At 42.5% G+C, this 26,695-nt stretch overlaps 1 protein-coding gene across 1 annotated transcript in view; it reads left to right on the top strand.

The window, feature by feature from the left end:
- Positions 1 to 783: 783 nt before the first annotated feature.
- Positions 784 to 26,695, top strand: part of LOC129329091 (serine/threonine-protein phosphatase 2A catalytic subunit alpha isoform) — a 101,861-nt gene continuing 75,949 nt past the window's right edge. The window contains exons 1-6 of the mRNA XM_054978517.1: positions 784 to 963; positions 1,839 to 2,033; positions 4,651 to 4,829; positions 5,847 to 5,959; positions 7,228 to 7,367; positions 21,514 to 21,602. Of these exons, the coding sequence (XP_054834492.1) occupies positions 799 to 963; positions 1,839 to 2,033; positions 4,651 to 4,829; positions 5,847 to 5,959; positions 7,228 to 7,367; positions 21,514 to 21,602 (881 nt within the window). The 5' untranslated portion in view covers positions 784 to 798. The remainder of the gene's footprint in view (positions 964 to 1,838; positions 2,034 to 4,650; positions 4,830 to 5,846; positions 5,960 to 7,227; positions 7,368 to 21,513; positions 21,603 to 26,695) is intronic.

The following is a 26,695-nucleotide window of genomic DNA, read 5'->3' as shown; positions in this document are numbered from 1 at the left end:
TGCAGAAATGGATGAGGATAAACCATAGACACAAATGCCTGCCAACCACATTGTGGTCCAAGGATGTCTCAGTGGATGACATTTCCTCCCTACTTCCTGGCAGACACATTTTGCATCTCTCTTTTCTCATGAGCTCCAGAGACATGTTCTGGAAGAGAATTGTCATGCAAATAATATGTTTCCTAAGACACTTGAACCATGAATGGAGTGGGATACTGTTTGCACAGGGATATAAAGTTAGCCAGTATGCAGCTCGGTTCTGCCATGATCAACCATACAGATTTAATTTTTTTTTCCCCAAAAAAATCGGAGGTAGAAATAGAACTGGGACAGTCAGAGTATTGGATGCTCTAACTGGATGGAAATGTGTCTTACAAATATTTTAAATAAAAATAAATAAATAAAAATATGAACGATGACTGGCTGCTTTCTTAATACAAAAGTACTGATTGACCAGTACAATCCATCAAGTCTTTTGTTAGAGCCTGGTGCATTGACTATCATGGAAATTGAACAGTAGATGTGGTGGATTGTCCTAAAAAGAAATTAACTGGGGTTTCATATGTACAGTGTTCGTTTCAGTGGGTCTTGCATGATGAGGCTCTTGGTCACTTGGGTTATAGTCTTTACCAGCGCAATAACTGAATGCTGCTTATTAAATATAAAATGGTGTGGTTGAAAAAAACTCAACTATCTGTAAAAATAGTTCCTCTGTTTAAATTTAACTGATTGTAAATAAGAGTTATATGTGCTTTAAAAATGCATTTTTTCTTTCATGAAGAGATTTCAGACTTGAATATGGAGATGTATGATGTCCTTGGAAAAGTGGGAGAAGGAAGTTATGGAGTGGTAATGAAATGTAAACACAGGGAAACAGGTCATATAGTTGCCATTAAGATATTTTATGACAAGCCAGAAAAATCTGTCAACAAAATTGCGACGAGGGAGATAAAGTTCCTAAAGGTTTGCCTGGGTTTTTTTGTAATTTTGTAAATTAGTGTCTTGATATTGCTTAGAAATAAAATGTGTAGCATTATGGGGTGTTTAGCTGTTGTATTTATATACAGTGTTCTCCAAGAGACTGAAATGGTTTACCATTTTTTAAAACATTACCGAAAACAACAAATATATAAATAATTTAAGCCATAACTCAAAGTTGAGATTAGTTTTTAAAATTATAGTGGGTAACTTTTTAGAAAATAGGATATCCTGATCCAAGTATGCAATGTAAGCTGTAATGAAATCAATAATATTCCAATGTGATTTACTTCTAAGATTTTCTCCATAACCATGAAGGCTAGAAACTTGTTTCTTCAGAAGTTATATCAGATTTTCAGAAATTCATATTCAGAGTTACATTTAAGTCTAGGTGTTTAGATGTAGGGAATGCAGCGCTGGGTTTGTTTCTTGCGTCTATCTGTATATTTAAGGAATCTGCTATTTGTTTTATTATTGTTAATAGTTACACACACAGTATAATTATTTTTGTGATTCTACACATGAATTTATGATGCATTTAAAGGAGTTATGTGCAATATAACAATACATGGCTTAACATCACCCTATGACTACTGAGATGCATTGGTTTTTTTTGAATGCACTGGTTTCCCCAAAAAACATTAGAAAGTACTAAAACAAAGGGAATTGGTTATTTAGAAGGTGGTGCCAAATGAGTTGGCTTAGGTTCACTGATGAAAGTAGATAATTAAATAGCTGTGTTCAAAATGTTAGGAATCATGTTGAACAAAGGGAAGAATTTGTCCATATGGAAATGCTAGAAAATTAGTATCTTTTTGCCTCTCTCTTTACCTCAAAATTTTTATTTCTTTTGTCAACAGCAATTCCGTCATGAGAACTTGGTCAACCTGATTGAAGTCTTTAAACAGAAAAAGAAAATTCACATAGTGTTTGAATTTATTGATCATACCATTTTAGATGAACTCCAACATTACTCTCATGGACTAGATAGCAGAAGACTTAAAAGGTATCTCTACCAGATTTTTCGAGCTATTGACTATCTTCACAGCAATAATGTAAGTACTATTCAGAAACTATCAGGAAATTCAAAAGTTGAAACTGGGTATTATTTTCACTTGAATACCTTATTTGATTTATAAAAGGTTTCAGTGTTCCAACTCTTAAATTGCTCATTCCCTGCTGAGGAAATCACTGTTCCATAATCATACAATATTCTCTGCTGTCTTTAGAAACGAGCTATTTGCCGTTTCACAGTGCAGAACTGGAGCACTCATCTGAACATGTGCACTTGTGACATTTCTGTTCTTATGAAGTTTTATCACTCTGAAAGGGAGAATTTCCCCTGCTCAACTTGCCCAGTTGTTGACTTATCTTTTCCTGGCTGGAGCTTCCATACCATCAATATTTGCACAATATTAAGAGATTCTGTAATGTACCTGTTAAAGGCTCAGAAGAAAAAGGCTCAGTTAGGAAGAAAGAGAGCATTTCATACTGTTCCCATTTAAATGCAGATGAATGAAAATCCCACAAAATGACATTATAAATTTTGCTTATGAACAGATCCTGTCATGCTGTTATTCTCCTACCATAGTCCACTCCTGGTTCAAAATGGGAGGATCATTGTATTAATTTTGTACTTTGCGTAATTGCACAGCTGTGCTGATTCAGTAAATGAGGTCTTGTGAGAAATGCAAGAAGAAAAAGACTTTAAAACCTCTTGTCATTATGAACATATGTAATTCTTGATTTTTTTTAAAAAATGAGGACCTAAGAAGGTGATAACAAACAGCCCTAAAAATAGCCTAGTAGCACTGAATAGACACAGATAGGAGTGAATTAAAAACATCGCACCAGCAAAGCCTTCATTGCAAACAGAAGGCATATCTACACCACAGGCTTAAAGTAGTTCCATTCCCTGTTGCCAGGGAACCTTGGAAATTGTAGTTCTTTGAGGTGGGCCTAAGGACCTCCAACAGATTTCAACACCCTCATCAACTATTCAGCACTTGTTTATGGGAAGAGCTGGGTTGTAGGAGCTGTTGTGTCCCAGATGTTATCCACTGTGGTCTCTAACTGGCCAGGAGACAGGAGGATTCACTCTTTGCTCCTCCACCATTACTGAGATGGCACCAGCTGGAAGGTAGGCCAGGGGATGTTGGCCCCCAGCTTGGCTTTCTGGTGTGAACATGAAACATAACCCAAGAGAGGCTGTTTGAGGGTGAAAAATTCTATGTGGAAGCATACCAGTGCTGGGGCTGCAAATAATTTTGTTGAAATTTATTTATTTACTTTATTTATACCCTATCTTTCTCCGCAATGAGAACCTGGAGGCGTTGACGGCATGGTTGAAACAGAGCAGGCTGAAACAGAACCTGGTGAAGTCGGAGGTCCTGCAGCTGGGACAGGGGCTGCCAGATGTTGGGATCCAGCTCCCTGCCCTGGATGGGACACCACTGGCAACGTTGCCAGTGGTGAAGAGTCTGGGCGTGCTCCTGGATTCCTCCCTGTCGATGGAGGCCCAGGTCACGGCGGTTGCCAAGTCTGCATTTTTCCATCTCCGTCAGATCAGGCAACTTACCCCTTACCTGACACCCCAGGATGTGGCTACAGTGACCCATGTAACGGTCACCTCCAGGCTAGATTACTGTAACTCACTGTACGCTGGGCTACCCCTGGGCCTGATCCGGAAACTACAACTGGTCCAGAATGCGGCGGCGTGGGTCCTGACCGGTATATCCTACCAGTCACATATCACACCTGTCCTGCGCCAGCTGCACTGGCTTCCAGTTGAATTCTGAATCAGGTTCAAGGTGTTGGTTCTTACCTTTAAAGCCCTGAGCGGGTTGGGACCGGCATATCTTCGGGACCGCCTCTCCCTGTATGTTCCCTGGAGACCGCTTCAATCAGCGGATAAATGTTTACTGGTGGTCCTCGGCCCTAAGGAAGCCCGCCTTGCTTCAACTAGGGCCAGGGCCTTTTCAGTCCTGGCTCGAGACCTGGGCCCAGCGGGACATAATTATCGTTCCACCGGGCGTGTAAGACAGAGCTGTTCCACCAGGCATTCGGTGGTTGAAGGGGACGGTGCCATGTCGGCCTCCCACATTTGGGTGGGGGGTTCTCCCCACCATTGCACCTTAATGTATTTTGTTAATTTATTGTTTATCGCTTATTGTATGTTGATTTTAGAATTATTGTTTTCTTGTTTTTATTCATTTTAACTGTTGTTCACCGCCCAGAGCCCCTGAGGATGGGCAGTTTATAAATCGAAATAATAAATAAATAAATAAAATAAAAAACTAAAATGACTTGCATTATTCTCCTTTCCTCTGTTTATCCTCACAATAACCCTGTGAGGTAGGTTAGACTAAGCCATAATAATAGTTTGTAAGCTTTTTGGTGGGTGGATGTGGCTATATCTGTATCCAGTTTTGCAGTATAGGGTTCATTGTTATTCCACTTGGAGGATGACTTCTTCCCAAACTGAATTCCATGTCTTTTTGCAGTTTCGGTATGGAGTTTGTCCTCCAATTCCTTCAAGATGTTCATATTTATTTGTTTGAAGGCCATAACTTTTTTGCTGGTCTTATTTAACAATATGGGTAGTAATCCCTCCTTTTTAATAATCCCACTTTGTCTCCTTAAATAAAATTAAATTTATTCTTTCTTTGCTAGGTCATACATCGTGATATCAAGCCAGAGAACATTTTAGTTTCACAGAGTGGAATTACTAAACTTTGTGATTTTGGATTTGCTCGAAGTTTAGCAGCCCCTGGTGATGTTTATACTGATTATGTGGCCACACGGTGGTACAGAGCTCCAGAGCTGGTACTGAAAGACACAACATATGGGAAGTATGCATTTTTTAAAAAAAACTTAAACTGTTTTCCTATGAAGGCTCACAACAGCATATATTAAGTGAATTGTTTTAACATGTTCACATTAAAATATTTTAACAAATATATGTAGAAGCCCGGATGTGGTAAGGAACAGTCGATGAACATTAGGTGGCGCTCACACACACATTTAAACTGTGGTTCTTGTATTGATAGTGGATGAAATTGGTTATTTTATTCATCTCAATAATTCATAGAACATTGTATATAGTGCTGTCATATCTGAGGACAGTGGCAAATTCTGTACATTTCAGTGGGGGAAGCCAATTTCCTATCTTTAAATAAATTTGTTCAATGTTACGGACAGCCAGTGTTTTGCTATACTTCGAAAGTGAAGAACTTTCATTAAATAGGAATCATACGCCAATATTTAAACATTTTATGTTTGTGAGATTAACTGATTTCAGAAGAGCATACTTGCACAAAAGGGGCTCTTCAAGGAGGATAAAAGCTCTTGATAGTTATCAACCACCTTGCTAAGTTCACTAATAGGATATGGTTTAAATATAAATAAATGTTCTCACCTAAACTCTGTGATATATGTCAGCCCAGTGTATTTATGACCAAGGTGCCCTTGGTCATAAGTTTTTTACCACAGAGCACAACTTTCTTGCCTCCACTCCACAGCCTAAACTGCCACCAAGGAAGTTACATTGTGAAGGCAGAAATCTTTCCATCCATGGAAATGCTCCAGTGGATTCGATCCTTAGGCTGCAATACTGAAGCCATTTACTTTGCAGCCAACTAGTTGATGTCAGTTGTTTTGGAGAAAACTGCTTGTTTTTTTGTGCAGTTGGGTAAGGGTACATTCCAACAGATCTTTTGATATTTTGAAATGTGTATACTTCCATAACTAATTAAATTCTTTATTTAGATTTATTTTCTTCTTTAAAAAATCTTAACAGTCAATCAGTAGGTTTTATTGTAGCATCTGTCTCTGTACACTTGAACTGTTTGTTCATTTCCTGATCTTAGACCTGTAGACATCTGGGCTTTAGGTTGTATGATCATTGAGATGGCCACTGGCAGTCCCTATCTACCTAGCAACTCTGACTTAGACCTACTTCATAATATTGTGACCAAAGTAGGTAAGTACCGTTGTCGATGATAGGTGCAGAAAACATTCTAATAAGAACTTAGACTTGTTCTTTCTCTAAATATGATCCTAAAGCCAGTATCTATCTTTTGTTTCCGGAATAGGGATGTAGAACATGATAGATTTAATTGGGGATAATACATTTATCACCTGGAAAAATCCCATCTGTCATCAAAATTACAGGCAGGATTTTCCATGTTATGTTACCAAAATGCTTTTCCACAGCACACCCTGCAAAACTAGCATTCTGAGGAAATTTTACAACAGAAATGGAGCACAGATGCTTCTCACACACACCCCTTATAAATTAGAGTGGAATATTCAGACTGTATTTTTAAAGACCACGTATTTGCAACTATTGATTTTGTTGGAAGTTACTTCCAAGGCTCTAAAACCAAGAGGCGAAGGTTTCCCAGAACACGTACACCTAGTAAAATAGGTGTATGTGTGATCGTTGCACTGGCTATCTTTTTTCTTCATGGAAGTACTCTCTGTATAGAAAATATTTCATATTTGTAGAATAGGCAGGAAATGGAAGTATTTGACATTAACATTCTAAAGCACATACATAATCAGTAAAGATTAGATAATAATTTTGCATTTTCCTAGTATAAATAATTGCTAAAGCAACTGTTATAAATAATGCATCTTCAACAACTACAATAGAGCATTTTATGTACGTAGGTAGTCCCATTTGCATCCTCCAGTAACATACATTACATACTTGGCCTCTTGATTATTACACCAGTTACAAGTGGGAGACCCACAAGGTCTCACTGTACAGGGTAAATCCCATCCACTCCTTGCTAGCCCCTGCTTCCTTTCTTGGGCTCCAACTTCCATCCCTTGTCCACTTACTCAGTTTTCTGTTCCATCCCTGCCCTTGCCCACCAGCTTAATTGCCCAGTTTCTGCCATCCATCCAGTTATCTACCTGTAATGATAGCATTGTGATTAAAGGAACATGTACAGCGCACTCCTAAGAATGCTTTTCTGGGAGTAAGCTCCACTGAATAGACCCAGGGAAAATCTACTCAGAATCCTACTTGAGTCTATTCGGTGGGGCTTACTTCCAAGAAAGCATTCTTAGGGTTGCACTATAGGTGACTTGGATCTTAGCATCTGCCTTTTAAGATCTATGATACTTTTTTTAAAAAATCAAGATGCCAGAAGCAGCCCTGAATTTTTTCCTAATGTATAATTTGCCAGCACTTTTGGCATAATGATAGCTATTACATTTTGAAACCCCTTTTTCTTCCAGGCAACTTGACACCTCATCTTCAGGATATTTTTATAAGGAGTCCATTTTTTTCTGGGATGGTCCTTCCTGACGTTCAGCACCCTAAAAGTGCAAGGAAAAAGTATCCAAAGCTTTCCGGATTACTTGCAGATATGGTTCATGTATGTCAGAAGAGGTCTGAGTATCAGCCTTAATGATGGATATTATATCTATAGCCTGGGTGGAATTTGTCATACAGAATTTTCAAATCAGTGCTTTATTATCCTGTGCATTTAGGACTGATGTATAGTTCTGGGCCGTGGGATACAGATGTTTTGTTTCTTAATGCCCTTTTCTCCTTCTGAGAAAATATTTTATTGTTTGAGATATCTTTCATCCTCCATGAAGTACCTGTAGACCTCCAAGGGACTTTTAGCAGGACCTATAAAAGTTCATAGCTTTCTAATCTCATATAGAATTTCTGCCTTGTCTCATGTATAGTGTTGAAGGAACAATTTAATGTATCCCAAAGGTTTTTATTTTAGAGGCCAAAGAAAATACATTTTCAAAATTTTGTGTTTCACAAAAAAAGATGAATTTTGTTTTACTGCACTGAATGACAACTTTGATACTGACATTGGCTGAATTAAAGATTTTTAGATCTCCCTCTCTAAGATGGGTCAAACATTCATTGGCAAGAATAGACCTCAACTATATTCATTGTTGCACTTCCTAGTAAAACTAGAATATTCTAATTCTCTGAGGAGCCAATACAGGAACAAAATTCTTGTCCTAAAAAGAATGGTCATAATTCACAGTGCACCTGCATGATGTACTCTGGCCTTCTTTCCAGGATAGGAAAGAAAGGAATGTCCCCAGTTGCAGGGATCTCTACCATGGTGTCTTGGATTTGCCAACCAGGTCCTTGAGGGCTGGGAAGGGCTGACACGCAGTTGCCACTTTGGTCCAGCTACTAGCTCTTTCTCCTCCTTTGCCTCCAGTCTTCCTTGGTAGCCTTATTCCAGCACAAAATCTCTGCCTGCTTCAAGCAAGAACTGATGTATGAGGGCCAGGGCTGCTAGATGATAGGGTAAAGTCTGGTGTGACATGGCAGTCAGGATTGTTCATGGCAGATGCCTTCTCTACTTTTGCTGAATCTTGATGTTGTAGTGAACACAGATACCTTTTTGTGCCTTCGTAGGCATTTGGCAGGGCGAGGTACACATATATAACTGCACTGGCCATTCATTCCTTCATAGCAAGAAATGAATGGCTACAGCAGTTGTTAAAAAAGGGGGAAAAAACATTGTAATTATTTTCACAGAACTTTTAGAACAGTAATTTAATGCTATTCAATAATAAGATCTTTAGGAAAAAGAATGTTAATTTCATAATGTATAATAAGCTGATTTTCTCCCCGGCCAGCAGCCATATAATTTCAGCATGCACACCATTCTCTGCATGTTATCTTGAATAAATTGCTTTCAAGTGGAACCTGTCCATTAGCATCTTTCATCAGTAACAGCGATCTTCTATGTGATTTTTTTTAGTTCAAAGGAAAATGATATTTAATAGCTTCATTGAGCAGCCATTAACCATCAAGAAGGGTTCTTCCTGATTTTGAAATGGATTATCTCATACATCAGGAAAGCAGGCCCCATCAGAAATGAAATTATTATGAGTGGTATGACTAAATCTACAAATGTAACTGTTTACATTGCGGTTACGACAGTAGCATGTGATATACAACCATACTGCACAGATGCAGTCCTTGTCCAGTGCAAATGTAGGTAGTCAAGTCCCGCCAAACCTTAGGTATAGCTCAGAGATGGGGTATTATATAGTTAGTGGCTGCACAGCTACTGAATTGGCAGAGATTTAGCTTGATTTAGCTGGCATGTCACTTCAGTTTTTCTTAACATATTGTGTCAGAGAGGGAATAAGCTGCTATGGGATTGCTGCACTTGACCAGGAGCTACTGCAGCAGCTCAGATCAGTTGCACCAGCTATAGAGGTTGTTAGTGTATGACCTCTGGGCATCTGGTATCCTGGCTCCAAGATATGACTGGAGTGTGCCAGGGATTACCATCCTGAGCTGGCACCAGAAGCTCGCTTTAAATTATAAAGTATAAAATATTAGCCAAGCCTAAATATAATAAAGTGTCAACAATGACTGAGTGTCATAAATCAGTCAGCATCTATATTCCTGTATTGTACTGAGTTTCCCCTTATTAGTCCTTGTACTATCTTAATTATAGTATATATTTTCCTATTAATTTTCTCTGCAGTGATCCTGAAGATCACGTTTTGTAAACATGCTTCAAAGTATAGAGTCTGTTTATCACATTTTAGCTTGAAGCAAACTTTAATAGCAAATTATATACAAATTAAAGAAGGAAGTACAACACAGTAACAAATTTAATGGCAATGCCAGGCACCCTTGTAATATGGTGTAATGCACTACTGTTATTCATATTTGACCAAAAGTCTTAAGTACTTGATTCAGCAAGAAGTAACGAGGCTTGCAATAATAAACTACTGTTGCCAACTATCCCTTCTTTAGCACTAATAGACTTGTGTTCAAGGAACTGAAGGCTGTTGTTCAGTAATTGAAAGATACATAGACCAAAGGTTTTTATAAGTTGTTAAATGGTAATATTCATGAACCAAATTATTCCTTTGGCCATAAATGAACATGTCAGGGCAACTTCAGTTTGCTTTTGGCACACTTCTGTTATATCTTAGCCATCAATTGACAATACCAAAAGATAATGTTCTGTGCAAACTAAGTAGTTTTGATGGTTGGATTTATTTGTGTTAGATTTTTTAAGGCATTGGCCAGGGTCCAAGAACATTGATAATTTCTTCGCAAAATCACAATAACGTTCATGTGTTAACTTGACGATAAATGCTGCGTAAAGCTCTCTTCACTGAGGAATAGGGGTGTGCAGGGCCAGCCCGATTCGGTATTTCTGATTCATGTTTACCCGAATCAGGAAACCGATTCAGGATACCTGAATCTGAACGATTCGGGTTTGATTCGGAAAGATTTGGCCGTTATTTTCAATGGGGAACTTGCTCCCAGCTTTCCGGGAGCCTGGGGGGGCATTTTCTTTCTGAATCAAACCAAACTTGGTGGGGACCTTCTCCTAACTCTCCTCTAACTACCCCCCAAGTTTCAGAAAGATTGGACTTTGGGGGGCCATGTTATGCCCCCCAAAGAAGGTGCCCCCATCCTCCTACACTCTCCATTCTCTATGGGGAAAAAAAGTCATCTTTCTAGGTGGCTTGGGGTGGCATTTTGCAAGCAAAATGCATCCAACTTTCAGGGGACCCACTCCCACCTGTCCTCCCACCGTCCCCCAAGATTCAGGTAGATGGCACTTTGGGGGGCCATTTTATGGCCTCCCAAAGAAGGTGCCCCTATCCTCCTCCACTCCACTGTTCCCTATGGGGGTGGAAAGAGATTTGTCTGGCTAGGGGTGGCATTTTGCATGCAAAATGCCCCCAACCTTCAGGGGACCTGCTCCCACCTGTCCTCCCACCCTCCACCAAGGCTCAAGCAGATCCCACTTTGGGGGGCCATTTTATGGCCTCCCAAAGAAGGTCTCTTAGCCCCCCCATCTCCATTATTTCCTATGGGGGAAAAAGGCTTGTCTGGCTTGGGGTGGCATTTTGTATGCAAAATGCCTGCAACCTTCAAGGGACCTGCTCCCACCTGTCCTCCCACCTTCCACAAAGGCTCAAGCAGATCCCACTTTGGGGGGCCATTTTATGCCCCCTCAAAGGTGGTTCTGCCACACCACTTAATGTCTTTCTACTGTGGGGAAGACTTCCACAAAGCAGAAACACAAGGGATTGGGGCTGCCAATGGCCACAGTCACAGCCACAGTCCACCTGCACCCAAATTGCCAAAGACCGCACATCCCCTCCCCGAAACCTAACCTCCTCTGTGGCCAGCCACTCTCTCTCTATTGATTCCTGTTATGGGAAAATCCAGACTCCCACAGCGGGAACCCACGGAGTGTGGCATCTGTGGCCACAAGCACCGTCCGCCTTTTAAATCCACCCCCCACAGCCCCACACAGACCCAAACACACCCTCCCCAACATTCTCACACTGGCCACTACCCCACGAGCAGGCTGGCCAGCCGTCTCCCATTGTTCCCTATGATGGGAACTTTTAAACTTTCTTTCTCATGGCAATTATGCACAGCCCAGGGGTGCCATAATGGAGAGAGTCCGATTTGGGTTTTTAACCCGAATCAGAAATCTGAATAGCACACCCCTAGTGAGGAAGGCAGCCCTGCTCTGGGGCAAGGAGAACTCTGCTTCTTGTTCATCCCTCTGCCTCCTTTAGAAGGTTGTAGAATATGTGTTCCACTGCAAAAGAGGAAGGGTGCTCAGCCTGCACATTGGGAATTGGAGCGGTGGGGATAGGGTAGAACTGAAATCAACTAACCTAGTGGCAAAGGCCAGAAAAGCCTTTAGGCTGCTTTCTGCTGTGACACAGAGCCAAGCTACAAGTGATGAATTACACTTGCCTGGCAAGTGAACAGACTCACGTGTATTCCTCCCTGTTCACTTGCCATTCACTTACGCTCCACTTGATCAAGTGGAGCACAAGTGAATGGCAAATGAACAGGGAGGAATACACGCGAGTCTGTTTACTTGCCAGGCAAGTGTGATTTGTCACTTGTAGCTTGGCTCACAGTCTTACCAAAAAATCTCAAGACTTGCCATTTATTTTGCATCTTTTTCATCTTCTGTGAAATTCCTTTCCTTACCAAGGTTTCACAGCATTTTAACTCACAACAAGGGGGTTAATTCCACACTGATCTTTTGGGGGCTGTTGAAGGTCCCCTTGTCTGCATTAAGGGACGAGTGGAACTGAAACATGGGCTCCCCACATCATATAGTGCTATATTTTCCTTAAAAATTTGGCTGTGTGAGCCCCAAATGCAAAGGTTTACTATGTGTCTACTCAGAAGTAAACATTCTTCAGAAGCAGTCCTTCTCTCCCTGCATTTTTTCTTTCCTTTATTTGTTTTTAGCCTATTACTTTCTGTCAAGGCATGTAAGTAGTCTTCTATTGCCTTTCTTTGTGCGAGTAAACTGAGGCCTTGCAGCATCACAGGATCTTAACTTGCCTGTTGGTGTCATGGCTTCAGGAGGCAGTGATGGATGTAGGCTATACCCTTTGCCTCATCTCATGCTGAGGCTAACCAGCAGCAAGCCTAACCCTAATGGTGCTACCAGTGTCAGACCTAATTGACTATGCCCACCACTTTTCCCACGCCCCTACAGGCTGGAAGCAAGCCGAGAATAAAGAGGGGCACAAATGGAAACAAGCATTAGGATCCATGCTGTAAAAATGTGGGGAAAGTCAGTAAAGGTACATAGTTCCTTAAGACCTTCCTACTCAGCAACAGTTGAGAGACAGGAGAGAAACAGCCAGCTGGCAAAGAACAGGAACTAAATAGTTGACTGGAAAAGAGAAGGCTTGTAAAGGGGGTGGTAGTTTTGGGAAGCCACAGTAATATTTTGACTATCCACATAGGACAGCCTGGTGGTACAAATGCTTTTAAAGGGAAAAACTCACAACAAATAAGAAAATGCTGAAATACAAGTCACTGTGGCTTCATCTGGATTACCCAGGGGTTTTTTTTAATGAACAAAATGAGATATTCTCTATTTAAACAATTTGTTTGGAACTAGCCAGTGGGTGGACTTTTGGAGGGAGATTTACGTGATTACAAGCACTATCCAATAATGCTGGCAACACAGATACTTCATTGTCCGTCTTCTGTGCAGGCACACATGGGACTGCGCACGCGCAGGCCTGCCGACCGGACTTTTTTCTCTCTAGCTAAATGTCCACTAGGGGGCGCCCAACCGGCCAGTGCGCATGCGCGGTCCTTCCCGCCAATATTACATCCGGTGGGCGCCCTCACCCTCCAGTTTCTCCTCCTTCTTTGCCGCTGACCGGTGAAGACCTAGCTCATCCGTTGCGAAGAAGAACGCGAAAGTGTTAGAAATTCATCGTCGGTGAGAGTTTGTTTTTCTCAGACGCTATGTCTGAGAAAGCTTTATTCAAGAGGTGTGCGACGTGCTCCACCAAGATGAGTAGAACTGATGGCCATTCAGTTTGTCTTGAATGCCTGGGGGAGACACATATTGTGTCTAAGTGTGAGCACTGCCAAAAGTTCACGCCTAAAGCCAGGGCCGAAAGGAAAGCCAGGCTAGAGGCGATGTTGTGGAAGAGGGCCATGCGGGCGACTAATGGCGCGGAGATCCCTCCTAAGCCCCCCTCGGTGAGAGGGAAATCGTCCCAGAGCGCTTCGTCTACTGCCAGATCAGCTTCTCCGGGACGCGCTAGAGAGACAATTCCCTTGGATTCAAGTGGCGCTGCAGGCGCGCCACAGGCCCGTCAGACCCCCAAGTCTCCCTCAACTCCGAGTCCGAGAAGCACTTCGGATCCGACTTCGACGAAACCGGAGTCGAAAAGGGTGGAACCAAAGGCTTCGGAGCCGAGGTGCTCGGAACCAGCGAGACCCGAGCGACCACCCAGCGACTCTGCTCAATCGGGGTCCAAGAGTTCGGATCCGGTGAAACTTTCACGTTCGTTGGTTCCGAGGCACTCCGATCCGACATCATCCGAACCAAAGCAGAGGAAACGCTCCAGGGATGAGGATCAGTCTGAACCTCCTTCCAAGAAATCTAAGAAGAAGAACAAGCAGAAGCATACCGCATCAGTACAGACGGAGACCGAGTGGGATAGGCCCAAAACCCCCTCCCCTTGGATCCGATCGCCTCCTTGTCTCTCGTCGGCTGATGAGTGGGATCCCCGTGAAGGTCCGTGGATAAGCTCTCCTTCCCGAGCTAGACACCACCATTTTTCTGATCAGGGCTCTCCGTATTCTTACCACCGCCATGCAGAGGCCCTCGGTTCCGACCTCCTGCAACCACGTTGGGCCTATTCGATCTCCTTGGCTCGAGAGGAGTGGGATCTGCAGGGTAGTGATTACTCCCACTACGGCTCTCCCAGGCGGGAACGTAGCTACTATCGTTCGGAGGCGGACCGGGATCAGAGCCCGAGCCCCCCATCGGATCCGTCTCCGGATGAGATCATTATCGGTTCCGGCAGGATTTCTCCAACGGAGGACTTCCGCCTCTATGCGGAGCAGATGATGAGAATGGCTCGCTCCTTGGAGCTGGAAGTGTCAGCAGTCAACCCGAAGCCCAAGGATAAGATCTTGCGCCATATATACTCGGGCAATCCGGCTTCAATTGCTTTCCCCATTATAGAGGGTCTGGAGGAGGTCATTACATCAGTATGCGAGAAGCCTGCTTCCATTCACCCTACTTCTCGTCAACTGGAAGCCCTGTACAAGACTCGGGATGATGTCTGCGCCTACCTCTTCACGCATCCTCCTCCATCGTCGCTGGTTGCTGAGGAGATGCAATCCACTCAGAGACAAAGCTCCCATGCTGTGCCTGCTGATAAGGAGAGTAGAAAGTTGGACTCTCTGGGAAAAAAGATCTACTCTTCTGTGGCTCTGGCAGTGAAGATCGCAAATTATTTTTCCATAATGGGGGCCTATCAAATATTCCTGTGGAACCGGATTGCGGTGTTCCTTGATAAGCTCCCTGACGACCAGAAGGTCCTCGCTAAAGTTATTATGGATGAAGCACTTCGCCTGTCTAAACAGCAGATAAGTGCCGGTCGGAACAACCTGGAGACCTCAGCCAGGGCTCTGGCCTCAGCCATTGTTCTCAGGAGACATGCCTGGCTGCGTACAACGGCTTTACCTCCTCAAACCCGGAGCAGAGTCGAGGATATGCCCTTTGAGGGGAAGTCCCTCTTCTCCAACAAGACAGATGAATATCTGTCTCAGAAGCGGAAGGACCGTCTGACGGCTCGGTCATATGGCATCATCCACGCAAGACCATCTCAGTTCAACCGTCCTCCATACCATTCCTCTTATTACTATCAGAACTGAAACCAGAGGTACCAACCGTATCCTCCCTATGGCTCTTTCAGGCAGCCTCATCAGCAGTCAGGCTCGTATCAGCGACGCAGATCCAACTACCGTCCCCGACAGAATCGTCGGAATCCGGCTGATAAAGATCCGGCTTCCCAGCCTAAACAGTTCTGACTAGCCGTTGACCAAAACGTGGTCTTTGGAGACCGTTTAGCTGCGTTTAGTTCGTTCTGGGTGGAGATCCAAGCTGACAGTTGGGTTCTTGATGTTATAAAGTTTGGTTATAAAATTGAATTTGAAGTTTATCCAGAGTTGTCTCTCCCTGATTTCTCGTTTGATTCCTCCTCACAGAGGCTCCAGACTGCTGTACTGGCCTTGCAACAGAAGGGGGCTATTGTTGAGGTCCCACAGGGGGAACCCCTTCTTGGGTTCTACTCAAGGATGTTCGTAGTCGACAAGAAAGATGGGGGAGTGCGTCCCATCTTAGACCTTAGAAATTTGAATAAGTCGGTGAGACCCAGAAAGTTTAGAATGCTAACCTTACATATGGTCCTACAGCTGATGCCTGAAAACATGTGGTTCGCCGTCCTAGACCTCAAGGACGCGTATTTCCATATTTCCATACGCCCAGAGCACAGGAAGTTCCTGAGGTTTCTTTGTAATGGCAAAGTGTTTCAATACCAGGTCCTGCCATTTGGGCTGTCGTCTGCGCCTAGAGTCTTTACTAAGTGCTTGGCTCCAGTGGTAGCTTTCCTTAGATGCCAGGGATGCTCCATTTTTCCTTATTTGAATGACTGGCTTTTAGCAGCCACGTCCTTGGACCTGCTTTGTGAGCACGTGGACCTGGTAGTGCACACTTGTGCTCGTCTGGGACTCCTAATTAACTTTCAAAAATCGGTTTTGGTTCCCTCTCAGAGGGCAAAATTCATAGGCATGATCTTAGATGGGATATTGAACAAGGGATTCCTGCCCCAGGAACGTGCTTTACGTATTAAGCGCATGGTAGCTCTTTTCTCCAGGTGTCGGTTCCAACCAGCGTCGGCCATCCAGACGCTGTTGGGCCTAATGGCATCAGCCACGGCTGTGACCCCTATGGCCAGATTGAACATGCGACCACTTCAATTGTGGTTTTTGTCAGTCCATGATTTTCTTTCAGCCTCTCAGACCAGGAAGTATTCCATTCCCCGTGGAGTTCTTCACTTTTTGAAGTGGTGGCTCTCTGAGGGTAATCTTCTTAAAGGGATTACATTTGGAACAATTCAGTGTCAGGTCACCATTTCCACGGATGCCAGCACCACTGGTTGGGGTGCTCAGTGCGGTCCTCTTAGGGCCCACGGGACTTGGTTTGACCAAGATAGGTGTCTCCATATTAACATGTTAGAGTTACTGGCTATCCGTTTTGCCCTTATCGCATTCACAGATATAGTACGAGACGACACGATATAGTACAAGACAGTGCAGATCCTCACAGACAATTGCACGGCCATGTTCTATCTGAACAAACAAGGGGGCACCACATCTCAAGCCCTTTGCGAAGAAGCGATGCGGATCTGGGAATGGGCGTTAGACAAGGGAGTTTCGTTGCAAGCAGTTCACATTCCAGGGACCTCGAATGTGATAGCGGACAAGTTGAGCCGTCTGACCTACGACAATCACGAGTGGACTATCACGGAATCAGAGTTGGTCGGCCTGTTCGAGACTTGGGGTTTCCCCAAAGTGGACCTGTTTGCTATAGAAAGCAACAGGAAAGCCCCTCGGTTCTGCTCCCGGGGAGGTCTGGGTCTAAACTCTTTGGGGGCCGCTTTCCAGATCTCCTGGACAGGGGTTCTCTTGTATGCGTTCCCTCCCTTCCCATTGATTGTCCGGACGGTCAGCAAAATTCTCCGGGAAGGGTCCCACGTAATCCTAGTCACTCCCTTTTGGCCACGTCAGCCTTGGTTTCATCTGGTGATGCAGCTTTCTCAGGGTTTATCTTATCAGTTCAATCTGGTTCCCAATCTCCTTTCCTACAAAGGGGTTCTGTATCATGATTCACCCAAACTGAAGCTGACGGCTTGGCTTATTCGGGGCTCCCAGGGCTGTCTGACAGAGTGGCAGAGATCCTAGTCAATGCCAGACGAGATAGTACTCGTAAATCCTACACAGCTAAATGGAAACGTTTTGAGTCTTGGGCTGCTGACAAGGGGTTGGATGTGTGGAATTGCCATTTGGGGGCTATTTTTGATTTCCTTTTGACACTTAAGGATCAGGGACTTTCTAATTCTTCAGTGAAGGTTTACCTGGCTGCCATTTCCGCGTTTCACGCGAAGGTTTTTTTTTTTTTTTAATAAAATTTTTTTATTGGATTAGATGTCATTAATTTGTACATTACAATCAGTTTCCTGATTGTAATGATCAGGTTGATGGGAGAACGTTTTTTCCCATAGTTTGTCCAAGTCCTTCATTAAGGGTTTACACAATACGTTTCCCCCGGTTAGGGAGATTGTACCCCAGTGGTCACTTAAGTTGGTGCTGACTGCTCTGTTGAGGGCTCCGTTTGAGCCGTTGGCATCCTGTGCCCTGAAGTTTTTGTCATTCAAGGTGGCGTTTTTGGTGGCCATTACTTCGGCCCGTAGAGTTAGTGAGCTGGCGGCCCTTAGACAGGATCCTCCTTTTCTCAAGGTGCACCCCAACAAAGTGGTCCTTCGACCAGATTTGAGATTCCGGCCTAAGGTTGCCACGGAATTTCACACGTCACAGGACATTATTCTACCTGTTTTTTCCTTCGCCTACAGACAGCTCGGAGCGGGCTTTGCACTCCTTAGATGTGTGCAGGGCGATACTTTTCTATCTTCAGAGAACCAAGTCGTTCAGAAAGGTTAATAGTCTTTTTGTTTGTTATGCGGGCTCCCGCAAAGGGAAGGCTGCTACTCCTCAGTCTATTTCTAGGTGGGTTACCATGGCTGTAAAGACTTGTTACTCACTGTCGAATGTTGAGTGTCCTCTAGAAGTTCGAACTCATTCCACCAGAGCCCACGCTTCTTCGGCGGCCTTCCTGAGAGAGATACCTATACGAGAAATCTGCAGAGCGGCTACGTGGTTCTCGTCTGAGACCTTTGGCAAACACTATGCCTTGGATACTTTGGAGCGTAAAGAGGCGGCGGTTGGTCAAGCTGTCCTGCAGTCGCTTTTTTTGTAAGAAACATACCCTCCTCCAAGGTAAGCGGCTTGTGAGTCTCCCATGTGGGACTGCACAGAAGACGGACAATGAAAACAGAGTTTCGCTTACCGTAACTGCTGTTCATTGACGTCTTCTGTGCAGGCACACAGACCCTCCTACCCCGCTATGCTTCCTCCAGGTGAATTTTCTCTGTGGGTCAGCAGCACAGGAGAAACTGGAGGGTGAGCGCGCTCACTGGATGTAATATTGGCGGGAAGGACCGCACATGCGCACTGGCTGGTTGGGCGCCCCCTAGTGGACATTTAGCTAGAGAGAAAAATTCCGGTTGGCAGGCCTGCGCGTGCGCAGTCCCATGTGTGCCTGCACAGAAGACGTCAATGAACAGCAGTTACGGTAAGTGAAACTCTGTTATTTCAGGTTGCAGTGGCCCTGCTAGCTGCTAGAAAGAATGGTGCAAGTGATGGGAATGTGCAACATTCCTAAAACAGATGGTAATTTTTAAGGAGTATGACTTGATCTTATTCAGCAATTTTTATTTATTTATTTATTTACTTCATTTATACCCAGCCTTTCTCTTCAATGGGGACCCAAAGCAACTTACATCATTCTTCTCTCTTCTATTTTATCCTTACAACAACCCTGTGAGGTAGGTTAGGCTGTTACCCTGAATGGGGGTCTCCTTGCAAGTTGGGGGAATTAGCATGCAAGGAGAGGCAGCAGGAGCTGGGTAACTGTGAGATCTTACACTTATGTATACAAGGATTGTCCCTGTAGAGAATAATAATAACAACAATAACAACAACATTCGATTTATATACCGCCCTTCAGGACAACTTAATGCCTACTCAGAGCGGTTTACAAAGTATGTTATTATCCACACAACAATCACCCTGTGAGGTGGGTAGGTCTGAGAGAGCTCTGGAAGCGTTGTGACTGACCCAAGGTCACCCAGCTGGTTTCAAGTGGAGGAGTGAGGAATCAAACTAGGTTCGCCAGATTAGAGTCCCACTGCTCTTAACCACTACATCAAACTTCCTCCTGTGCCCACTGTCACCACTTGGCTTTAGTGGGAGTTGCCCATGGGGAGGGCCAAGGATCTTTCAATAAGCAGACAAATGCTCAACCAATAGGTTTTTAATTTGTAAAATAATGATCAATTGCACAAAATGCACAAAGCACATACACACAAAGCTAACTAGAAAACAGTGGGGAAAATGGGATGAAGATTTAGGATTAGGTTTTATTTATTTATTTATTTATTTATTTATTAGGAGGGGGAGGAGGAGGACGTCTTGTAGAGCAGCTACCTTGAGTGACCGGCACTTCATGGCAGGGAGAAAGAGAGAGTTTATACCTGAGTCTGAGGGTGTGTGGGAGGAGGTCCTAGGGCACAACTAGCACATGGCAGGACAGCCTAATTATAGAGCAAAATGTATCGTGGGGCAAAAAACTGATGTCTTGCGTCCAAAGACAATAGCTTGACGACTGTCTCCAGAGGAGAGACAATAAAATTGGGAAAACTAGATTAAACCTTCCTGGGAATAACTAAAAGTGTAAAAAGATGATTGATGACTCACGATGGCTGGATGGGTGAGGCTTATCAGTTCCTGAATGGCTCAGGCTGGGAGAAGGGAAGATCAGCAGGGTGGGTGATGTGATTAACTCAAGAGCTTCTGGAGACCCCTTTGTTATACAGTTCTGCACATCTCCAAGGGTGTGGGGTTAGAAGCTAGCCTTGCCTCATAGCTCACATTCCATTATTTTCTCATCTCCCAGACAGGAGCTGGTATTCATTTCCTACCTAGCCAGGCAGTTTGTGTATAAAACATGAGAGGAGAGGGGGATTATGTTATTCCATATTCATAAGCTTCCCTATTAGTGTGAGGGCACATTTGACTAATAACAAGGCTGAGAGAGTGTGACTGGTCCAAGATCACCCAGAGAGTTTCCATGGCAGAGTGGGGATTTGAACCTGGGTGTCCCAGATCCTACTCTAGCACTCTAACCCCTGCAGCACACTGGCTGTCAGATCAGTAGCTCTGCATTGTTTGTTTTATAAAACAATAGTCTAGAAAGGGCAACATACAGTTAGAGCCAGTGGATTGTAACAAAAATGAGGAAATAATTCCTGTTGAAATAAATGGGATTTATTTCCATTTTGTGCACTGAAGACCAAGGTATGAAGCTGCAATAGTTTTGGTACAGAATGCTATTGTACATGTACATGATCTTTTTTGGAAAGATTGTGGTCAAAGCACCTTTACTTGCTGTGTAGAAGGGAAGGGACACATTTTCGAAGGATCTTCTCACATTGATGGCATTTTCCTTGTGCTGCCTCTCCCCGCCCCCTCACCCTGGGGTCACCGGAGGGCTTTTTTGGGCAAACGTTAAAGGTTCAAAGCTTAGGGATTTTTTTTAATATAAAGGAAGCTGGGAATTCAGAGAAGCTCATAGAACACTATAACACTATTGCACTGTAACAATCTAGTAAGTGCTGATTTTTAAAAAAGCCATCAGATGACCTCCAGTGGAAAAGGGAACTGGCAACCACAAGAGGCTGAAGCAAGGAAAGTGTGGGCGTAGGGATGTCTTGTTGTAACTATGAATGCCTCTGAATTCCCAGCTATAATGAGAGTTACACAGAGAATCAGAACCAAGTCATTGTGTCAATGCTGTCCTAACTAACTACAGGGCCGATTTTGAAGTGCAAATGTGTATTAAATTGGCCATTGTGAGTTCCATTGCAATGAGGAAATCACCAGCAGATATCAAGTGGTGTAGACTAAAACCTGCCTTTTATACCAGGTGTATGTTGGAGGAATTGTGGCCAATCCAGGGGCAATTTCAGCCAATGTAACTGAAAGCAGCTTGAAGATCAGGATGTTTAATTTAAAGCACCATTAAATAAAAGCTGTTAACTGTAAATTTTGGCCTTCTGCATACATGTAAACTGATGGGTGGAGCTTTACAAATTGTTTAGGTGTGCTAGATTTTGTGGTAATGAAAGGAGATCTACATATCAAAACAAAATGGAAAGAAGGTTAAATGGATTGCATGTCAACATTCCTTAAATATTTGTAAAATAACAAGGAATTATTATATAATTCCAAACTTTAGTTTGTGGAATTTATCACTACATGATTGCCAAAATTTTGTGTTCTAAACGAATGCCATCATTTTCCAGGCTTGTTTGCAAATGGACCCTGCAGATAGGATATCCTCTGCTGATTTGTTGAAGCATGAATATTTTACCAGAGATGGGTTTGTTGAAAAGTAAGCATTTGGAATCGGGTTTCAGAAGTCACTTTAGAATCCTTTCAAGATGATTGGCTTTTTGCATGATAGATGCACAGTTGTTAATTTGTTCAGGGATCAAAACATCTTCCTCTAAGGGGTTAGCACTTTGTTGCTGGGATACTGTATCCTTGCCATTCAAATCAAAATATTTAATGCAATTGCTTTGGAGGGGGGTGTTATGATCTTCACTTTCTTTGGGGTAGATTTTTCTTTTAATCTTCCCCTTACACCCTCTGGGTAGTTTGCTGCCACCAGGAATGTATTATTCCAAAATATTTTATTCAGATTTCCCCTTTGGTAACGTGCTTAAGCATCAGGCTCCTTCGTGGTTCTATGTGGCCCTGAGGATATGAATGGGATATAGCAATGACAGCTACACTGGGATATAATAAAACAAAATAAATGTTTATTTTTCAAGAAGCGTATTGGTTTCATAACAGTAGTTCTTAGTTCTTAAAGTTACTTCATTTACTCTCATTCACACAGCTGGCCTCTCTTTCCCTGACTGAGTGTCCTTTCACAAACATGCTCAGTTCAGGTTCCACACAGGTTATATTTCTCTCATAAACACTCCAACATATTCAGGCAGCACACAGCTAGCCTGCTTTCTTCTCTCTCTCAATTCTTTCTCTCTCAGGCGCACACACAGTTTGCCTGCTTCAAATAGAATGAATATATAGTCTCACAGACACACTCAGTTCAGGCTTCCACTCAGGTTGCCTTTCCTTCACAAATACATGAACACCCTCAGGCTGCACACAGCTCGCCTCTCTTGCCCTAACTGAATCTTTTTCTCTCCCTCAATAACTGAAAACTGCTTTCACTCCACCCACTCTCTGTCATCAACCAATCATATCACTCACTCATCTCCCTCTTTCACCCCCCCCTTCACCTATCTCACCAAACATTTAAAGACACATGCACCCATTTACTTGGAATCATTACAGGGGGCAACAAAAACCAAAAGCCAGCTGAATTTTTAAATATCTGGTATATTGGTTAGAATGTTGGACTGGGATCTGGGAGACAGGTTCAAACTTCCGCTTTATATAAAGCCTGTTGGGTAGCTTTGGTTCAGTTGCTCTCTTTCTCTCTCAGCCTAAAGGCCAAACTACAGGAAGGTTTTAAGCCCATGTCTGCTGACATCATTTTAATTGATTTGTAGTTTTTTAATACAGAGCTGCGAGGCCCTCTTCTTGAACAGGTGCACACTGGGGCAGCCCAAGTCAAGTGAGTTTGCTGACCGGCTTGCCCAAGGAAGATGCAGGAGGAAGATGGTGGCCCAGCTGCCCCTCATCATGCTGCTCCAATCATAAGGTGAACTTGTGCTGCCTGCCCTGGTTCCCCTTGCCCAGCCTAGCATTGAATCCGTGTGTGGAGACAGGAAGGCTCAAACTTGGATTCAGCAGTGCTTCTTTGCAAAGGGGCCAGGAAGAGGGAGGGCAGGGCAGGCGCACTGGGCTTCAGCAGATACAAGAAAATGGAGCTATCTAGCCCCCCCAGCCCCATCCTGGCTCCTTCCTCTTGGCGGTTGCACAGCAATTAGATATAAGTCTGTAGAGTTGCAGAGTTTGATAATCGTACAATGGAAACAAGTAGACAGACTTCTGTGATTCTATCTCTATAAAAATACTTTACTACATAAAAGGGTAAAAAGGGTACATTTGGTAGGAAAAACAACAAACAGTTTCTGACTACATCTTTTTTTTTTAATTTTATTGGATTAGAAATCCTATAATTATTCAATACAATCATTTCCCTTTAATTTATTCCAATTCTAACCCCCTCCCTTCCCCCCCTTTTGTTGACTTCCAACAGTTTTCCAACCCCTTCTCTATCTTTTTTCTCACTCATTTCAAACTTGCTTTCTTCTATTAAGCATACACTTTCATTCTCTTCTAAGCTGATATATTCTAACACCGTACTATCTTTATTCCCTTCCCCACTTAACTTATCAAACTAAATATTACATTCCTAGCATATCTTCTTTAATAATGTAACATTTTCTCCATTTTTTTTGTTCTCTTACTTAATCACTCTAATCTCATCAGTGTGGGTCAATCAATTTGACCATATTCTACGTATTTCCAAGTACTTCTCTAACACTGTATACATTCAATATAAATCAATCAATTTGACTTATATTCTATATGTTACTATATACTTCTTTCCCCCTTTCTTATATTCACTCTATTTTAATTATATAATTTATCTATTACACAGTTATCTACCAGAACTATATTTAGTTAACTTATGTCCTTATAATTCTTATAATAACATCTCTATTATTTAGTACTATATGTGATAATCAAATAACATAATTGCTTAGAACTTCTTGTTTAAATTCCCTCCCCCCGGTACAGTCACTTCTCTCTTCTTTTATTATATTTCAGTAATTTTCAAACTGCCACAGATCTCCTCCCACCTCCCATTTTTTCCCCAGATATTGCTTCAACTTCTCCCAATCCATGTTAAACTGTCCTGGATCAAGATCTCTCAGTTTTCTCGTCATTTTGTCCATTTCCGCCATGTACAGCAATTTGTAAATCCAGTCCTCGATTGTTGGCACTTCTTGTACTTTCCATTTTTGCGCATATAAAAGTCTTGCCGCTGTTGTCATGTAAAATAACAATGTCCTATATTGTGCTGGAATGTCTTCCATTCCCAAGTTCAGTAGCAGCAGTTCTGGGTTCTTACTGACTTGAAATTGTAAAATCTCACTTATTGCTTCTATTATTTCCCCCCAGTACTGCTTAGCTACCTCACAAGTCCACCACATGTGATACAAAGATCCTTCATGCTTTTTGCATTTCCAGCATTTATTAGACATATTAGAATTCCCTAGCGCAATTTTCTTTGGTGTCAAATACCAACGATAAATCATTGTATAGACATTCTCTTTAATGTTGGTGCATGTCGTAGTCTTCAACGTATTTTTCCACAAGTATTCCCACGCCTCCATTGTTATCTCTTTGTTAAAGTTTATTGCCCACTTCACCATTTGGACTTTGACTGTCTCATCTTCTGTAAACCATTTTAACAGCACTTTGTAAGTCTTAGAGATTTCTTTATTATCCGCTTGCAAAATTACCTCCTCTAATTCCGAATTGTCCGTTCTTATCCCTCCATTCGCCCAGTCCGAATAATAAAGATCTCTAATCTGTCCATATTGAAACCAATCATAACTTGGAGACAGCTCTTCCTGCGTCTTGATTCTTAATTTAGAGGATTCTATTCGTGTTATCTCCTTGTACGTTAAACACTGTTGTTCATTATCGACAGTTCTCGGATCTATTACTTCATATGGAACCACCCAGGAAGGGATTCCATCCTGTAGGTAATTTCTATACTTCTTCCAAATTGTGAAGAGGCTTCTTCGAATATAATGGTGTAAGAACATAGAGTCCGCTTTTACTTTATCATACCACATATACGCGTGCCATCCAAATATCTTTTTACATCCCTCTAAGGCCAGTAGTTTACGGTTTTTCAATGTCATCCAGTCTTTCAACCACACCAAACAAATTGCATCGTGGTAGAGTCTTAGGTTGGGCAACTGCATTCCACCTCTTTCCTTTGAATCTTGCAGTACTTTCATTTTCACATGAGGCTTCTTGCCTGCCCAGACAAAGTCCGATATTTTCCTCTGCCATTTTTCAAACTGCTTAGAGTCCCGAATAATTGGTATTGTTTGTAACAGAAACATCACTCTTGGCAATACATTCATCTTTACTACTGCAATTCTCCCCAACCATGACAAACTCAGTCTATTCCATTTAATCAAGTCTCGCTCTATCTGAGTCCACAGTTTCTCATAGTTGTTTTTGAATAAATCTATATTCTTTGCAGTCAATTCAATTCCTAGATATTTCACCTTGTTTGTTACTTCACAGTCTGTTATTTCCATTAATTGCTGTTGTTTTTGTTTGGTCATATTTTTACATAATATCTTTGACTTCTTTTTGTTTACATAAAATCCTGCCAAGTCTCCAAACTCCTTAATTTTCTCTATTACCTTTGGCATATTCTCAATTGGATCCTCCACAATTAACATTATATCATCCGCAAATGCTCTGACCTTATAGGAAAATTCTTTTATTTTTATTCCACGGATTGCATCATCTTCTCGAATCTGTATCATCAGTATTTCCAAGACCAAAATAAACAACAGTGGAGACAACGGGCAACCTTGTCTTGTGCCTTTACCTATAGTCAGTTTCTTAGTCACCTCGTCATTCACCACAATTGCTGCACTCTGGTCCCTATAGATTTCTTTTACTGCTCTTATAAATCTTTCCCCCATTTGTAGCTGTTCCATAGTGGCAAACATGAAGTCCCAGTTCAAATTGTCAAATGCTTTTTCAGCATCCACAAAGAAGAATCCAACCTCCTTGTCACAACGCTTATCATAGTATTCAACAGCATTTATGACTGTCCTTAAATTGTCTTTAATTTGTCTATTGGGTAAAAAACCAGCTTGTTCCTCCGCTATGAATTCGGACATCCATCCCTTTACTCTCTCCGCCAATATTTTCGCAAAGATTTTATAGTCATTATTCAGTAACGAGATAGGTCTGTAATTTTTAACATTAGTCAAGTCTTGTCCCTCTTTTGGGATCAATGATATGTTGGCCTCGCTCCAAGTATCTGGAATCCTTTGGTCCCTCAAAACTCCATTGATCACTTCTTTTAAAAATGGCACCAGTTCATTAGCCATTACCTTGTAAAATTTTGCTGTCAGTCCATCAGGTCCTGGCGCTTTCCCCAAATTTGTTGACTGTATTGCCTTTCTTATCTCTTCTTCCGTCACTTTGCTATTCAGTTTGTCTCTCCATCCCTCTGAAATTGCTGGTAGTTTCATTTCCTCCAAATAACTTGCTATTGAGTCTTTATTCACTTCTTTTTTACTGTACAACTTTGCATAAAATTTATAAAAGGCTCTACTAATGGCAGTCTGTTCCAAATGCACTTTATTATCTTCACAGATTTTATTTATTACTTTCTTCTCCTTTCTCTTCTTCAATTGCCACGCCAGATATTTCCCAGGTTTATTTGCGCCCTCAAACGAC

This window comes from Eublepharis macularius, chromosome 4 (genome assembly GCF_028583425.1).
Source record: "Eublepharis macularius isolate TG4126 chromosome 4, MPM_Emac_v1.0, whole genome shotgun sequence".
NCBI lineage: Eukaryota > Metazoa > Chordata > Lepidosauria > Squamata > Eublepharidae > Eublepharis > Eublepharis macularius.
This window is presented reverse-complemented; position numbering and strand designations above follow the sequence as displayed.